Source organism: Cherax quadricarinatus, chromosome 76 (genome assembly GCF_038502225.1).
Source record: "Cherax quadricarinatus isolate ZL_2023a chromosome 76, ASM3850222v1, whole genome shotgun sequence".
NCBI lineage: Eukaryota > Metazoa > Arthropoda > Malacostraca > Decapoda > Parastacidae > Cherax > Cherax quadricarinatus.
In genome coordinates, this window is record NC_091367.1 from 20164423 (window position 1) to 20180472 (window position 16050).

The following is a 16050-nucleotide window of genomic DNA, read 5'->3' on the forward strand; positions in this document are numbered from 1 at the left end:
TTTCCGATCTTCATGACTTTGCATTTTGGCAGTGTTAAATTCTAGGAGCCAGATGCTGGACCTGGTGTCCAGCCTGTTCAGCAACTGTAGGCCTGTCTGATCCGTATCTGTTTTAATTCTCCTCAATAATTTCACATCATCTGCAAACAGGGAAACTTCTGATTCTTTCCCTTCTGTCATGTCATTCACGTATACCAGGAATAACACTGGTCCCTGCACTGAACCTTGTGGGACCCCGCTCGTCACAGGCGCCCACTGTGATACCTCATAACGTACCATGAATCGTTACTAGGTCCTCTCTCTTCCTGCTCCATGAGCTTTATCATACCTTGTCTTAAAACTATGTATGGTTCCTGCCTCCACTAAGTCACTTTCTAGACTATTCCACTTCCTGACATCTCTGAAAAAATACATCCTAGCATACCTTTGACATGTCGGAGTCTTCAACTTCAAATTGTGACTCATTGTTTCTGTGTCCCATCTGTCCTGTCTTTGTCCACCTTCTCAATTCCTCGGAGTCTTTTATATGTCGTTATCATGTCTCCCCTAACCCTCCTGTTCTCCAGTGTCTTCAGGCCGATTTACCTTAACCTTTCTTCATAGGACAATCCCCTTAACTCTGGGGCCAGTCTTGTTGCAAACCTTTCCGCTTTCTCTAATTTCCTGAAGTGCCTGCTTGACCAGGTGTGGTTTCCAAACAGGTGCTGCATACCCCGATATGGGCCTGACGTACACGGTGTACAGAGTCTTGAATGATTCCTTACTCAGGTATCGGAACACTGTTCTTAGGTTTACTAGACGCCCGTATGCTACTGCAGTTATCTGGTTGATGTGCACCTCAGAAGATGTGCTCGGTATTATACTCACCCCAAAATCGTTTTCCTTGAGTGAGGTTTGCAGTCTTTGGCCACCTAGACTATACTCTGTCTGAGGTCTATCCACCCGTCTCTCTCATGCCTTACTTCCATTACCTTGTCACAAAATTCCAGTAGGTTTGTGACACAAGATTTTCCTTCCCTCAAACCGTGCTGGTTGTCGTTTATAAGCTTGTTTCTTTCTAGGTGTTCCACCACTTTCCTCCTGATAATCTTCTCCATGACTTTGCATACCATACACTTCAGTGACACACATCTGTAGTTTAATACCTCGTGTCTGTCTCCTTTCTAAAAATTGGGGCTACATTTGCCATCTTCCATACCTCAGGTAGTTGCCCAGATTCAATGGATGTGTTGAACATTTTTGTTAGTGGCACACACTGCATCTCTGCTCCCTCTCTAAGGGCCCATGGAGAGATGTCCATTCCCAGACTCTTTGAGGTATCTAGTTCACATAGCAGCTTCTTCAACTCCTCCTCGGTTGAGTGTATTTCATCCAGCACTTGTATGTGTATCCCTTTGTTGGTGTACCTCCCTATTCTGATTTCCCAGAGACCCTCCTGTCTTCACTATAAATACTTTTTTAAATCTCATGTTGAGCTCCTCACTTCTTGGTCGTTTCTTGTGAACTTCTCACCATCCTTCCTCAGCCTGATTACCTGATCCTTGGCTGTTGTGTTCCTCCTGATGTGGCTGTACAGCAGCTTCGGGTCAGACTTGACTTTTGATGCTATGTCGTTTTCGCATTGTCTCTGAACCTCCCTTCTTATCTATGCATATTCGTTTTTGGCTCTTCAGCTAATCTATTTTCCTTGGTCCTTTGTACTTTTTCCATTCTCTAGTGCACTTTGTTTTTGCCTCCCAAAGGACTCGTTCTGGTCTTCCCATTATTTCTGTTTCCCTTGGGAACAAACCTCTCCTCTGCCACCTTGCATTTTGTTGTCACATAGTCCATTTCTTTTACTGGTCTTCCTGCCAGTTCTCGCTCCCACTGAACGTCTTCCAGGAAGTTCCTCATGCCTGTGTAGACCATCCCTTCAGCCCCGTTTTGTAGTTTGGTTTTCCCTTCCTGTTACAGCTACCCTGTCCACTTGTAGCTCAACTATGTAATCAAAGCACAGAACCAAATGATCACTAGCTCCAAGGGGCCTTTCATACATGATATCCTTGATATTAGATAATATGAAATTCAGAGACCAGCTGCTAAAAAAATTTAAAGCAAACAGACAGGATATTGCAGCACTAAATGAATTCCAAAGGGTGAGGAACAGAGTGCAGAGACTTATAAAAAGAGCAAAGGCAAAGCACTATTGCTCAAAAATTGAAGAGTATAAGTTAACCCCAGAAAGCTCTGGCAACAACTAAAACAGTTGGGGTATAGCCATAAGCCAGTAGTTAGGTCTAACATAGTACTCATTATCGATAACGAGGTATGCCACGAAACATCTAAGGGGGCAAATTGCCTTAATTCCTACTACACATCTGTTGCATCAACATTAGTAAGTAAACTACCAGCTGCATCAAATACCTTTAACACAGACTCTGATAAGTTTCAAACATACTATACCAATTAAGGGGTAACCCCAAACAGTTGTCAACTAGTAAGTGTATCTCATGACTTTATTCAAAAAGAACTAAGCAGGTTAAACCCAACTAAGAGCACCGGCCCGGATAACATCCCGTCTAAGTTCCTAAAAGATAGTGCTTCTGAATTGTCAATCCCTATTGCTCACATAATAAATCTATCAGTCACCATTAATACCGTATCGTACGTTGGTTTGCGTGCAGCCAGCAGCAACAGCCTGGTTGATCAGGCGCTGATCCACCAGGAGGCCTGGTCACAGACCGGGCCGCGGGGGCGTTGACCCCCGAAACTCTCTCCAGGTATCAGATGGGTTCAAGGAGGCCAGAGTTACTCCTATCTTCAAGAAAAATAGTAGGTCTGATGTCAGCAACTATAGACCTGTTAGTATACTCAGTATAATATCTAAAATACTAGAGAGGGCGGTGTACTCTCAAGTAGTTAAGTACCTTAATGACAACATTCTCCATAGCTATCAATCGGGCTTTAGAAGATCTTACTCAACCGACACCTCCCTAATTAACCTGATGGATTACATGAGAACTGAAATGTCAAAGGGGAACCTCATAGGCATGGTAACCTTAGACCTGCAAAAGGCCTTCGATACTGTCAACCACAATATATTATGTAAGAAACTTCAAGATATCGGTATAGGTTCTGTAGACTGGTTTAAGTCCTACCTTAGCAACAGGAGACAAATTGTCAAAATCAACAAAACGGAATCAGAACCCCTGCCGATAGCATGTGGAGTTCCCCAAGGTAGTATTCTGAGTCCCTTATTATTCTTATGTTATGTCAATGACATGCCTATCAGTGTCAAGTGCAAACTCCTACTGTATGCAGATGACAGTGCTCTGTTAGTGACAGGTAAAGACCCACAAGATATAGCTAATGTTTTAACACTGGAACTGGAGTCCTGCAGCAAATGGTTAGCAGACAAACTATCATTACACCTCGGGAAAACTGAAGCCATTCTCTTTGGCACGAAACATAAACTGAGAAGGGTAAATAAATTTAATGTTCAATGTAATGGGGAGCCCATCACTTTGGTTTCATCAGTGAAATATCTGGGAATCCCCTTTGGCCCATGCATGTCAGGAGAATTGATAGGGAACAGTGTAGTAAAGAAAGCGAATGCCAGACTGAAGTTCCTGTATAGACAAGCACAGTGTCTACCTACTGAGGCTCGCAGGACCCTATGTCTAGCCCTTATACAATGCCATATGGATTACGCTTACTCTTCATGGTACTCTGCCTTGACCCAAAAAAATGAAAGATAGACTGGAAATCACCCAGAACAAAATCGTAAGATTCATCCTGGGGTTGGGACCAAGAGAACATGTAGGCCAGAATGAATTACAGCAGTTGGATATGCTGAATGTTGAAGACAGAGTAAAACAACTGAAGCTAAATCATGTATATAAAATTACTCAGTGTCCAGAATATCTTGCTGACAATTTTGTCAAGGTTGGGAACCTCAGCAATCATAGTACTAGGGGGAGAGAGCACAACTTTGTAGTACCCACAGTCATTGGCCAGGCTTCAAACACCTTTTATTGTACAGCAATAAAAGAATGGAACAGACTGCCCGCACATGTCAAAGCCAGTCATAGCATGAACCAGATCAAGAAGAGTGCCAAAAGGTGTCTGATGAATGTAGCTACAGAAAGGGAGGGGAATGATTTTCTATTTTTTAGCTAACATACGTGTAAATTTTACCATATTCCTAGTAATGGCCCTCGTATTGTAGATAGTCTTAATGACCCTCGTGTAGTAGATAGTCTTTTTAGTATGATAATAAGATGTTATCTTCATTATAGAATAATAAGAAAATATTTTAACCTTTATATTATAATAATAAGGTAAAAGGACCCCAATGGAAATAAGTCAGTCTGACTTTTTTGGGTCATCCTAAGTTCTCTACACATATGCTGCTATGTATGTTAATTCTATGTAACTGTATTTGTGTATACCTGAATAAATTTACTTATGTCCGAATTACTCAAAGTGAATACTGGGTCCAGTCTTGCTGGATCATCCTCACCTCTCTCTCAGGTAGTGTCACTAACATGTTGATGCATGAGGCTTTCCAGTACCACATCCACCATCTTGGCTCTTCATGTTTCGGGACCTCCATGGGGCTCCAGGTTTTTCCCAGTCAATCTCCTTGTGATTGAAATCACCCATAAATAGTAACTTTGCTCTTCTCATGTGAGTTCTTCTTGCCACCTCTGCTGTGCGTGTGTAATGTTTATGTAGTACCTTTTAGTTTGTGGACGAGCATAAGTCTGCGATTGATTATTTTAATATTTTTGTTCTATTTACAGAAACTTTGAGACTGTACCCGCCTTCATTCGTTGGTGAACGAAAATGCACCAAAACTTTCAAGTAGGTCGTACATTTACAAAAACTTTCATTTAACAGAAATTTGATTTAGCTAGCGAATTATTGCTTCCATTCCCCTAAACGTAGTTTTTCCAAGTTTATTTTTGAAACATGGGCTTTAATATGTTCTTTGTGGTAATGACAGTTTCTGAAAGCTTTCATTGCAGTAAGCTGAAATGTCATCAAGCTTATCATACCACAGGTGGGGTTAGAACCCGCGATCAGAGAGTCTTAAAACTCCAGACTGACGCCCAGTGGCTAACGCGATGGTCTGGAGTTATAAGACTCTGATCGCGGGTTCTAACCCTACGTGTAGTATGGTTTGTTTACAATCAAGTCATTATGATTTCGTGAGTCATTAAGCTTCTTACATATTAAAAATAAGTTTATTTTAACAGAATCCCTGGCACAAACGTGACTCTACATCCAGGCGAGTACGTAACAATCCCATTCTGGAGTTTACATCACGACCCTCGTTACTGGCCGGATCCAGAAGCATTTCTACCAGATCGTTTTCTGCCGGAGAACAAGGCCGATATTACCAACTTTACTCACATGCCCTTTGGAATGGGACCTAGAAATTGCTTAGGTAGGTGCAACAAGAAATTGTATTTACTTCTTTCTTTAATGCTACCCAGAAGTATAATTATAATACTCATTCAAGTATCTAGTCCTGTCCTTTCATTATTTTTAATTATGATTTTTTTTTATTTAGCAATGCGATTTGCCCTGATGGAGGTCAAGGTAGCACTAGCTAAGCTGTTATTAAAAGCTGAATTACGCCTATGCAATGGTCATGAGGAACTAAAACTGGAACGGTCTCCTTTCCTGCTGAGACCAGAAGGCGTCAATCTCGTTATCTCGCCTCTTGCAGAACGTACACAAGGCTAAAGATCCAGCACAAAGTCTCATATACTAGTGAGGTCTTATTTTTTCAGGTATAGAATGACCAGTTGGTATTACGACCCCTGAATGTGTCACAATGTATATAATGTATATTACCTGTTCATATAATTTTATATTGCTTATATTTGCGATATTAGCTATATCGTAAATATATTGCTTTATATTATTATTTGATGTAGTTATATTATTAGGTAGGATATAACATTTATATATTATTCAGTGCTCATAGTTCGAGAGTATGAAATAGCTGATAGCATTGTCTAACTACTGTAGTTTTCACCTCGCTTGTTTTGCTGCCGGCTTCTGAGTTGCTGGGCAGCAGCAGTCAGAGGAGAGTCACGTAAACAGGGTGGGGCGATCACACCTCACCTGGAGAGAGTCTAGCTGGCCTGTGCGAGCTCTTGTCTGTTGGACGTGCTTCTAACAAGAGGTCCCTCTCCAGCTCTCTATTTCTGGCCCTTTTTGGAAGATCGTCTCTGTCGCTTTCTTGTTGTTGGTTCTGTGTAACTCTGTTCACAGAACATAGCCTAGACTTAGTGATTTTCTATGTTGCACTGAGGTTGTGTGTCACATAGACACTGAGTAACTCGAGTCCTGAGCTGTAGCTTCTTACCTAATTTGTACTGGTATCTGGAGTTAACCTGGAGAGAGTTCCGGGGGTCAACGCCCCCGCGGCCCGGTCTGTGATCAGGCCTCCTGGTGGATCAGAGCCTGATCAACCAGGCTGTTACTGCTGGCTGCACGCAATCCAATGAACGAGCCACAGCACGGCATGTCAGGTACCGACTTTAGGTGTTTGTCCAGTGCCAGTTTGAAGACTGGCAGGGGTCTATTGGTAATCCCCCTTACGTATGCTGGAAGGCAGTTGAATAGTCTCGGGCCCTTGACACTTATTGTATTGTCTCTTAACGTGCTAGTGACACCCCTGCTTTTCATTGAGGGGATGTTGCATCGTCTGCCAAGTCTTTTGCTTTCGTTGTGAGTGATTTTCGTGTGCAAGTTCGGTACTAGTCCCTCTAGGATTTTCCAGATGTACATAATCATGTATCTCTCCTGCCTGCATTCCAGGGAATACAGGTTCAGGAACCTCAAGCGCTCCCAGTAATTGAGGTGTTCTATCTCCGTTATGCGCGCTGTGAAGCTTCCCTGTACATTTTCTAGGTCAGCAATTTCACCTGCCTTGAAAGGTGCTGTTAGTGAGCAGCAATATTCCAGCCTAGATAGAACAAATGACCTGAAGAGTGTCATCATGGGCTTGGCATCCCTAGTTTTGAAGGTTTTCATTATCCATTCTGTCATTTTTCTAGCAGCTGCAATTGATATAATGTTATGGTCCTTGAAGGTGAGATCCTCCGACATGATCACTCCCAGGTCTTAGACGTTTGTTTTTCGCTCTATTTTGTGGCCGGAATTTGTTTTGTACTCTGATGAAGTTTTGATTTCCTCGTGTCTTCCATATCGGAGTAATTGAAATTTCTCATCATTGAACTTCATATTTGTTTTCTGCAGCCCATTGAAAGATTTGGTTGATGTCTGCCTGGAGCCTTGCAGTGTCTGCAATGGAAGACACTGTCATGCAGATTCGGGTGTCATCTGCAAAGGAAGACACGGTGCTGTGGCTGACATCCTTGTCTATGTCAGATATGAGGATGAGAAACAAGATGGGAGCGAGTACTGTGCCTTGTGGAACTGAGCTTTTCACCGTAGCCGCCTCAGACTTTACTCTGTTGACTACTACTATTTGTGTTCTGTTTGTGAGGAAATTATAGATCCATCTACCAACTTTTCCTGTTATTCCTTTAGCGCGCATTTTGTGCGCTATTATGCCATGGTCACACTTGTCGAAGGCTTTTGCATTCTTTTTGTCTTCTAGTGCTTCTAGGACCTTGTCGTAGTGATCTAATAGTTGAGACAGACAGGAGCGACTTGCTCTAAACCCATGTTGCCCTGGGTTGTGTAACTGATGGGTTTCTAGATGGGTGGTGATCTTGCTTCTTAGGACCCTTTCAAAGATTTTTATAATATGGGATGTTAGTGCTATCGGTCTGTAGTTCTTTGCTGTTGCTTTACTGCCACCTTTGTGAAGTGGGGCTACGTCTGTTGTTTTTAGTAGCTGTGGAATAACCCACATGTCCCTGCTCCCTCTCCATAGGATGGTAAAAGCACGTGATAGGGGGTTCTTGCAGTTCTTGATGAACACGGAGTTCCATGAGTCTGGCCCTGGGGCAGAGTGCGTGGGCATGTCATTTATCGCTTGTTCGAAGTCATTTGGCGTCAGGATAACATCAGATAGGCTTTTGTTAACCAAATTCTGTGGCACTCTCGTAAAAAATTCATTTTGATCTTCGACTCTGTCTGGTTAGGACTGGTTGGGACTTAAGTAGCTCACTCATTTCCTTGCTGTCATCTGTGTAGGACCCATCTTGTTTAAGTAGGGGCCCAATACTGGACATTGTTCTCGATTTTGATTTGGCATAGGAAAAGAAATACTTTGGGTTTCTTTCGATTTCATTTATGGTTTTTAGTTCGTTCTGTGATTCCTGACTCCTATAAGATTCCTTTAGCTTAAGTTCGATGATTGCTATATCTCTGACCAGTGACTTCCTACGCATTTCGGATATATTGGCCTCTTTTAGCCGCTCTGTTATTCTTTTTCGTCGCATGTAAAGGGAGCGCCTCTCTCTTTCTATTTTACATCTACTCCTCCTTTTTCTTAAAGGAATAAGCCTTGAGTATACATCGAGTGCCACCGAGTTAATCTCTTCTAGGCATAAGTTGGGGTCTGTGTTGCTTAGTCTATCTTCCAAGCTTATATCGGTTAGGACTTGGTTTACTTGGTCCCTCTTTATGTTTTTATTATTGAAGTTGAATTTGGTGAAGGCTCCCTCATGACTAATCTCATTATGTCGGTCTGGAGCTCCGCGCATACATGTCTGAACCTCGATAACGTTGTGATCTGAATATATTGTTTTTGAAATGGTGACATTTTGTATCAGATCATCATTGTTAGTGAAGATGAGGTCTAGTGTATTCTCCAGTCTAGTAGGCTCTATTATTTGCTGGTTTAAGTTGAATTTTGTGCAGAGATTTAAAAGCTCGTGTGTGTGTGTGAATTCTCGTAAGAGCTGCCTCCTGGAGTTATCTCTGCAGCAACATTATTCGCTATATTCCTCCATTTATGTGCCTTAAGTTGAAATCCCCCAGGAGCAAGTTGTTGGGGGCAGGAGGCGGCAGATTTTCCAGACAGTGGTCAATTTTTAACAGCTGTTCCTGGAATTGCTGAGACGTTGCATCAGGAGGATTGTAGACTACCACAATGACTAGGTTTTGGTTCTCGATCTTTGCTGCTAAAACTTCCACTACATCATTTGAGGCATTAAGCAGTTCTGTGCAAATAAGTGACTCTGCGATATACAGGCCAAACCCCCAACCTCCCTTTTCAAATTCAAATTCAAAAGTTTATTCTCTATAAGGATTACAATGCTGAGTTTACAGAAATTTGGTTATTGTTTGGTTTACATGTAGTAAAATTGTGATTACAGAGTGTACCACTAGAACGCTTAGCATGGCTAGGAATTTCGGGCATACTTAGTTTTATTCTTAATTGTAAAATATTACAAATTATGAGGTAAGTTGGTATTATGGATAAGTGACTAAATACTAGTTTGTGAGTTTAGCAATGTGAATGCTTTTGTTTTGGCACAGTACATAGTTTCAGTATTGGAGTATCACAGGATTCATTATTTTAAGACTGAGATTAATATTTCCGTTTATGGTCAAATGAGTGAGTGAGTGTAAGTGTGAACCACCAGGTGGTATTCGTGTAGTTAGTTGACGGGGTGTATCAGGGAGATAAGATGTTTTCTAATGGTAGTTTTGAAGGTGATGAATGTGTCTGCAGTTCTAGAGTTCTCAGGTAGGGTATTCCAGATTTTAGGGCCTTTGACATACATTGAATTTTTGTAAAGGTTTAGTCGGACACGGGGAATGTCGTAGAGATGTTTGTGTCTGGTGTTATGCCTGTGGGTTCTGTCACAACTATCAAGAAAGCGTTCTAGGTCAAGGTTGATATTAGAGTTTAAGGCCCTGTAGATATAGATTGCACAGTAGTAAGTGTGGATGTACTGAACTGGGAGCAAGTTTAGATCTATGAAGAGTGGGGGGGTGTGTTGCCAGGGATGGGATTTAGTGATTATTCTTACTGCAGCTTTTTGTTGGGTTATTATTGGCTTTAGGTGTGTTGCTGCAGTTGATCCCCAAGCACAAATAGCATAGGTGAGGTATGGATAAATAAGTGAGTGGTATAGTGTGAGAAGGGTATTTTGCGGCACGTAGTATCGTATCTTGGAGAGGATCCCAACCGTTTTGGATACTTTTTTGGCTATATGCTGGATATGGGTGCTGAAATTCAGGTTGTTGTCAAGGTATAAGCCTAGGAATTTTCCCCCATTATTTCTGGTAATTAGAGTGTTGTCAATCTTAATGTTAATTTGTGCATCTCCTGCTCTGCTACCAAACATAATATAGTTGGTTTTGTCAGTGTTAAGCGTAAGTTTATTGGCTGTCATCCAAGTCGATATTTTAATCAGCTCCTCATTCACAATGGTGTTGAGGGTGGCAAGATTAGGGTGAGAGATGACATAAGTCGTGTCATCAGCAAAGAGAATGGGTTTCAGGTGTTGGGATACGTTTGGAAGGTCATTGATGTATATGAGGAAGAGCAGGGGACCAAGGACACTTCCCTGCGGAACTCCAGTATCAAGTGGCCGTGTTGCTGATGCTGTGTCTTTAATGGTGACGTACTGATACCTATTAGTAATGTAAGACGAAATAAGCAAGTGCATGGCCTCTTATACCGTAGTGATCAAGTTTGTGGAGTAGGATGTCGTGGTCTACTGTGTCAAAAGCTTTTCTTAGGTCAATAAAAATTCCTAGTGGATATTCCTTATTTTCTAATGCTGTGTAAAGCAGATCTAGCATTTTTATGATTGCATCATTAGTGCTTTTATTTTTCCTAAATCCAAACTGGCAGGGGTTGAGTATGTTTTGAGCCGTTATAAATGAATACAGTCTCCTGTGCACGAGTTTCTCAAAGATTTTGGATAGCAATGGTAAGTTAGATATTGGCCTATAGTTGTTTAAGTCTGTAGGGTCACCACCTTTATGTATTGGTGTAACCCTTGCCATCTTGAGTAGTTTCGGGAAGGTGCTAGTCTCTATTGACTTGTTAAAAAGTAATGAAATAGCATGCAAAAGGACATGGGCCGCTCGCTTGTACAGTAATGGTGGGACATGAGACAGATTCCCCGAGTTATTTTTAAGTGACTTTATGATCTCAATGATTTCCGTGGGCTCAGTTGGTGCAAGATAGAAGGAATTAGGGAAATTTCCATCTAGGTAGTCCCCGGCATGGGCATTGGTATGTGGGATTTTACTGGCGAGATTAGATCCTATGTTTGAGAAGAAGTCGTTTATCTTGTTAGCTGTGTCAGTGGGATGTAGTGGTGTTTCATTAGGTTTAGTTAGGACAATATTCTTGTTTTTTCTCAGTTTGTGGGTCCCTAGAATCTGAGAGAGTGTTTTCCAAGTCTTTTTTATATCTCCTCTAGTGTCTGTGAATCTACTGGAGTAGTATAGTTGTTTGGCTTTTTTTATTACTTTGGTGAGAGCTGATGAATAGTGTTTAAGAGTATCTTTGTGTATTAAGCCCTGTCTATATTGCTTTTCATATTGGTGTTTCTTGTCAATGGATTTCAGAATGGTGCTGGTTAGCCATGGGCAACCAAGCCGTTTGTTTGTGATCTGTTTTGTTTTTATAGGACAATGTTTGTTGTATAGTCTAAGTAATTTGTTAAGAAAGATGTCTGTCCAGTCATCAATACCATTGGCCTTGGAGAATTCTGTAGGCCAATCAACAGTCTCTAGGTCAGCTGTGAACTTCCTTACTGAGGCCTCGTCATGGAGTCTAAATGAGACTTTGTTGTATTCAAGTGGTGGTTTACTAATGTTTGTCAGGAGGAAGGTAGGGTAGTGGTCTGTAGTGCTATCTGTGATTATCCCTGATTTAAGGGGGGCTAGTATATTGGTCCATATGTGGTCTATTATGGTTGCACTTGTCTCAGTGAGCCTGGTTGGTTTAGTTATTGTTGGTATGAGAAGTGTGTTGTTCATATTGTTGATGAAATCAGTTACAGGCTGATCATCTAGTAAGCCAAGGTTGATGTTGAAGTCTCCAGCTAAGAGAAGGTGGTGCTTATTCATTTGTCTGTTTGTTATTAGTGACTTTAATTTCTCACTGAAATTTGGGATGTTTGTGTGAGGTATCCGGTAAATGGCACCGATTGTTATAGGCGTCTTAAGGTTTTTTACAGTAAAATTAGCAAAAATGTATTCCCCATATTCATCACTAAAGCAAGGGGTGCTAAGACAAGATAATTGGTTAGAGTGATAGATTGCAATACCACCCCCAACTTGGTTTGTTCTGCAGTTGTGAATTGCTGTGTATCCTGGTAGAGGGTAGATATCTATTGTGTCCTGCTTAAGCCTGGTCTCAGTAAGAATAATGCAGGAGAAGGGTGTCTTTAGTGATTCAAGGAGTGCTAGGAGGTCATCATAGTGTTTGCTTAAGGACCTGATGTTGTAGTTAAGTACTGATAGACTTTTAGCATTGTTTAGGATAGTGGTGGCTTGTGATGCTGTGTAATAAAGGCAGTTACTTTCCAATAGGTTTTGATTGGGTGTCAGATTATGGAGGTTTAGATCAGGGTCAACGTGATCAATCATCTTCTAGGTTTAAAATTATGGTTATTTATATCCTGAGTTGTGTGTTGAGTTCTACTACTGATATCTGTAGTGGTTGGAAGTTAGGACAAGTATATAGCTAGAGTATTTTGGTCATGTAGGGTATAGTCACTACACATAATGAAGTTTTGCCTGTTCACTCTGTCGCATCTGTATAGGTTGTAACCTGGGATCCATATTTCATTGTCCAAGTGATCCTTCATGTGGGTCTCTGTGAAAGCCGCGAACATTGCATTTGCCTCTGCAAGCAGTCCATGGATGAAAGGTATTTTGTTGTTCGTTGCTGGCTTTAGACCCTGTATATTTGCAAAGAATGTCATCGGACTGGTGGTATTGGTGGTACTGGGGGGGAGGGACTTTTTTTTTCCAGGATTAGTGTCTGTATCTGTTAGTTTGGAGTGGATTCCATCGACTGTGGTTCCACTCCAGAAATGACTGGATTTGGTGTACGATTTCTGCCATTTCCTGCCAGTTTTTTTTCCTTCTTGGCACTAAAAAACCTCTGCTTCTTGAGTGGCTGTGGCTACCCAGGTTTTCCCATGGCCTGGATGTTTTGTATCTTTTTGTCCCCTTTAGATGGTGTGCCTGGCAATTTAAGTTATAGCACTGTCTTTCCTGTACTGAAGAGGGACACATTTCAAGGTGAAAAAGCTTACAGGAAGGGAGTTTGCATTTTCCTGTTGTCATATGGCCACGGCATTTTCTAGGGTGGTCAAAGTTGCCCGTCCCATATGTTTTTCCAGATTTCCCATGCCTACAGATACCAAGCGCATAGTATGTGCACAGGCTCGGTTTCCGTTTGCCTTGGGTTTCTGTGACTGTATTCCCTATTGGTGCATGTTTACCTGTGTCTTTTCTATCCTCACTAGCACTAACAATGGGGCTCTCATCAGTTGTTTTTGGTAATGTATCCTCACTAATGCTAGTGGAGTCCCCTTGTTCGCTATCTCCTGTGGTATTACTAGTTTGTAATATTGGTTTTATCTTGTCTTTGACTACACTTGTTTCCTCACGACAGCTTCTGTCTCCCTCGGGGTCATTTATATGCATTCCCTCCTGCGTACATTTACTGACTACTTGGACAGCACCTTCATCCTCACCATTACTGTCTTCCAGGACAGCACCTCCAGCTTCACCATTACTGTTTACCAGGACATCGTTATCAGCCCTACATTTACTGACTACCGGGGCAGCACCTCTAGCCTTACAGTTTCTTACTACATGGCCAGCATCAAGGGTCTTACCATCCAGCCCAGACTTTTTATTTTCCCATCTGTTATAGAATGCTTCCAGGTTTTCTATGAAGGCTGCTTTGATGTTATCCTCTTTTAATACCAATGTGATTTTAGTCCACAGATTGATCTCATTTGTGCATACCCAAAAACACTTCCCTGATTTAATACTGCTTGTTGATAGTTCTTGGATATCTGCACAAGGGGCATGACGCCAATTTTCACAAAAATGGCAATCTATTCATGCGGAAGCCCATTTGTTTGATGTACTGCAGACTACACAGAGCTTCATAATGATTTGAATGGTTGATTTACTGTAATTCTACTAGTAACCTCTTGAATATTCTACTAATTACCTCCTTAAAGTGAAGCTCTAGTTATTTGTATTTCTATTTCTAACTGTACTTGTATATTAGGACAGCTTACCGGTGTACGTTCCTGTTTTATATTTATTGTTTGTGTTTGAAAAAAGGCGCCTAAAACCCCGTCTGTTTACAGTCTGCTTTATTGTCCAACGAATCCGTTTGAAACCGGTCAATGGTTTGGACCAGTCAAGGGTTCGGACCCAGTCTGATCTGATCAGTGGATCACTTATTTAAAACATATCTGGACGGTGATTTGGCTATCACATGAGGGAACTACTGGAAATTATCTAACCGAGTAATATGTGATTTGATTGATACAAAAGTATAACTTGCGTGTTGAAGAACCGGTGATTGCTGGCAGCTCCTACAATGACGAGCAGTCGAGGTCTCAACCCTTGTTTATAGATCACTGTATCTAGCTTTTCTAGTTTTTTCCATCTCCACCACAACAAATGCTATATTATCACTATATTATCACTATTATCACTATCTGTGTACTGTCACAGTGGGGGATTTTCTAATGCTGAACTTAGATTCAGTAGTATGGGATTTTTGTGACTTTTGTGGAGGATTTGCAGATGGTCCTTACTTAGTGTCCTTATATTATCTCCTTGTTCCTGATTCTGTGTTGCTGTTGTTTGTTATATTGCTGTTCAGCTTATCAGTCGTTTTATTGTTCAAGCAAGCTGTTCTGATTGCCAGGTTAGTCAATAAGTTAGTTTATGTGAGGAATTTTAGTCAGTCACTGGTTAAGTCTAGTCGAGTCTTGAGACATAGCGAACTACTTAGAGCACTTACACACATACACACAAAGTTACTTGTATATATATGTATTATGTTATTAAATGTTAACAATGTACAAGACGGTACTTAAAAGCCATAATGATGTGATATGTGCCTTCAGTACAATACTACTGTACACGAGAGAAGTGTAGGAACTTGTGTCATATATTATATTCAATTGATTTCTATAATTTACTTTCATAATATACGCCTAGACAACTTTATTGTTATTAATAAACTTTTTAAATTTTAATTTCTTTAGTTCGTAGCCTACCAGTTGTAATCTTGAAGCACTATTGAATCTTATTAAATTCTAATGGATAATTGGACCAGGATACTGACTAATAGTTACAAAAACCCAGTAACAGGCTGGATGCTAGAAGGGCAGTCCTTTCTAGTATTCACTGGCGACCTCTATGCTTATTAGAAATCGCGTTATTTGTAACAGTTGGCTAATCAATAAAAAATCTGTATCTTTGATTTATCAAGTTATTTTTATTTTTATTATTTCTTTTGAATTGTTATTATATGTTGAATAAAAAAAATCTGCGAATCACTTACTTTTTCACTATTTGGAACTATTCTAGGTTAAATTCAAAATAATATATCATATACAACACTTTCGAAAGTTTCAAATTATGAATGAAACTTAAATAAAAATATACTTAGGTACTTCAAAAAAATATTTATAGTCTATACTCGAAAGATTAAAGAAAACCAACATTACACAGAAAACAGAGAAGTAAAATTTTTGTATACACTAGTGGAATTTTTTTACTGGTAAATTTGATGACATTAGTGGAAATATTTTATGATTGGAAATAATATGTCTAAAATACAGTGATTTCTTATGATGGATGTATTATGTTCTTACTATGACCATAATTTTTAAAAGGGTGGACCGGTACACCAGCAGAAGGCTTCGGTCAGATGACCAAAAGCTCCAGTGACTGGTCATTAAGTTTATCCAGGTATCAAGTCCTTGATATGGTTATATTATGTATCAGATCGTCGTTGTTAGCGAAGAGGTCCAGCGTGCTTTCTAGTCTTGTAGGCTCTAATATTTGCTGGTTTAATGTGAATTTAGTGCAGAGATTTTGTGGAAAATTAAATTTACCTGG

General features: G+C 40.6%; 1 protein-coding gene across 1 annotated transcript in view; it reads left to right on the forward strand.

The window, feature by feature from the left end:
• The window catches only part of LOC128703733 (cytochrome P450 9e2), a 90617-nt gene extending 82672 nt beyond the window's left edge, over window positions 1–7945 (forward strand). The window contains exons 5-7 of the mRNA XM_070101342.1: window positions 4785–4845; window positions 5241–5431; window positions 5558–7945. Of these exons, the coding sequence (XP_069957443.1) occupies window positions 4785–4845; window positions 5241–5431; window positions 5558–5733 (428 nt within the window). The 3' untranslated portion in view covers window positions 5734–7945. The remainder of the gene's footprint in view (window positions 1–4784; window positions 4846–5240; window positions 5432–5557) is intronic.
• The last annotated feature ends 8105 nt before the right edge of the window (window positions 7946–16050 follow it).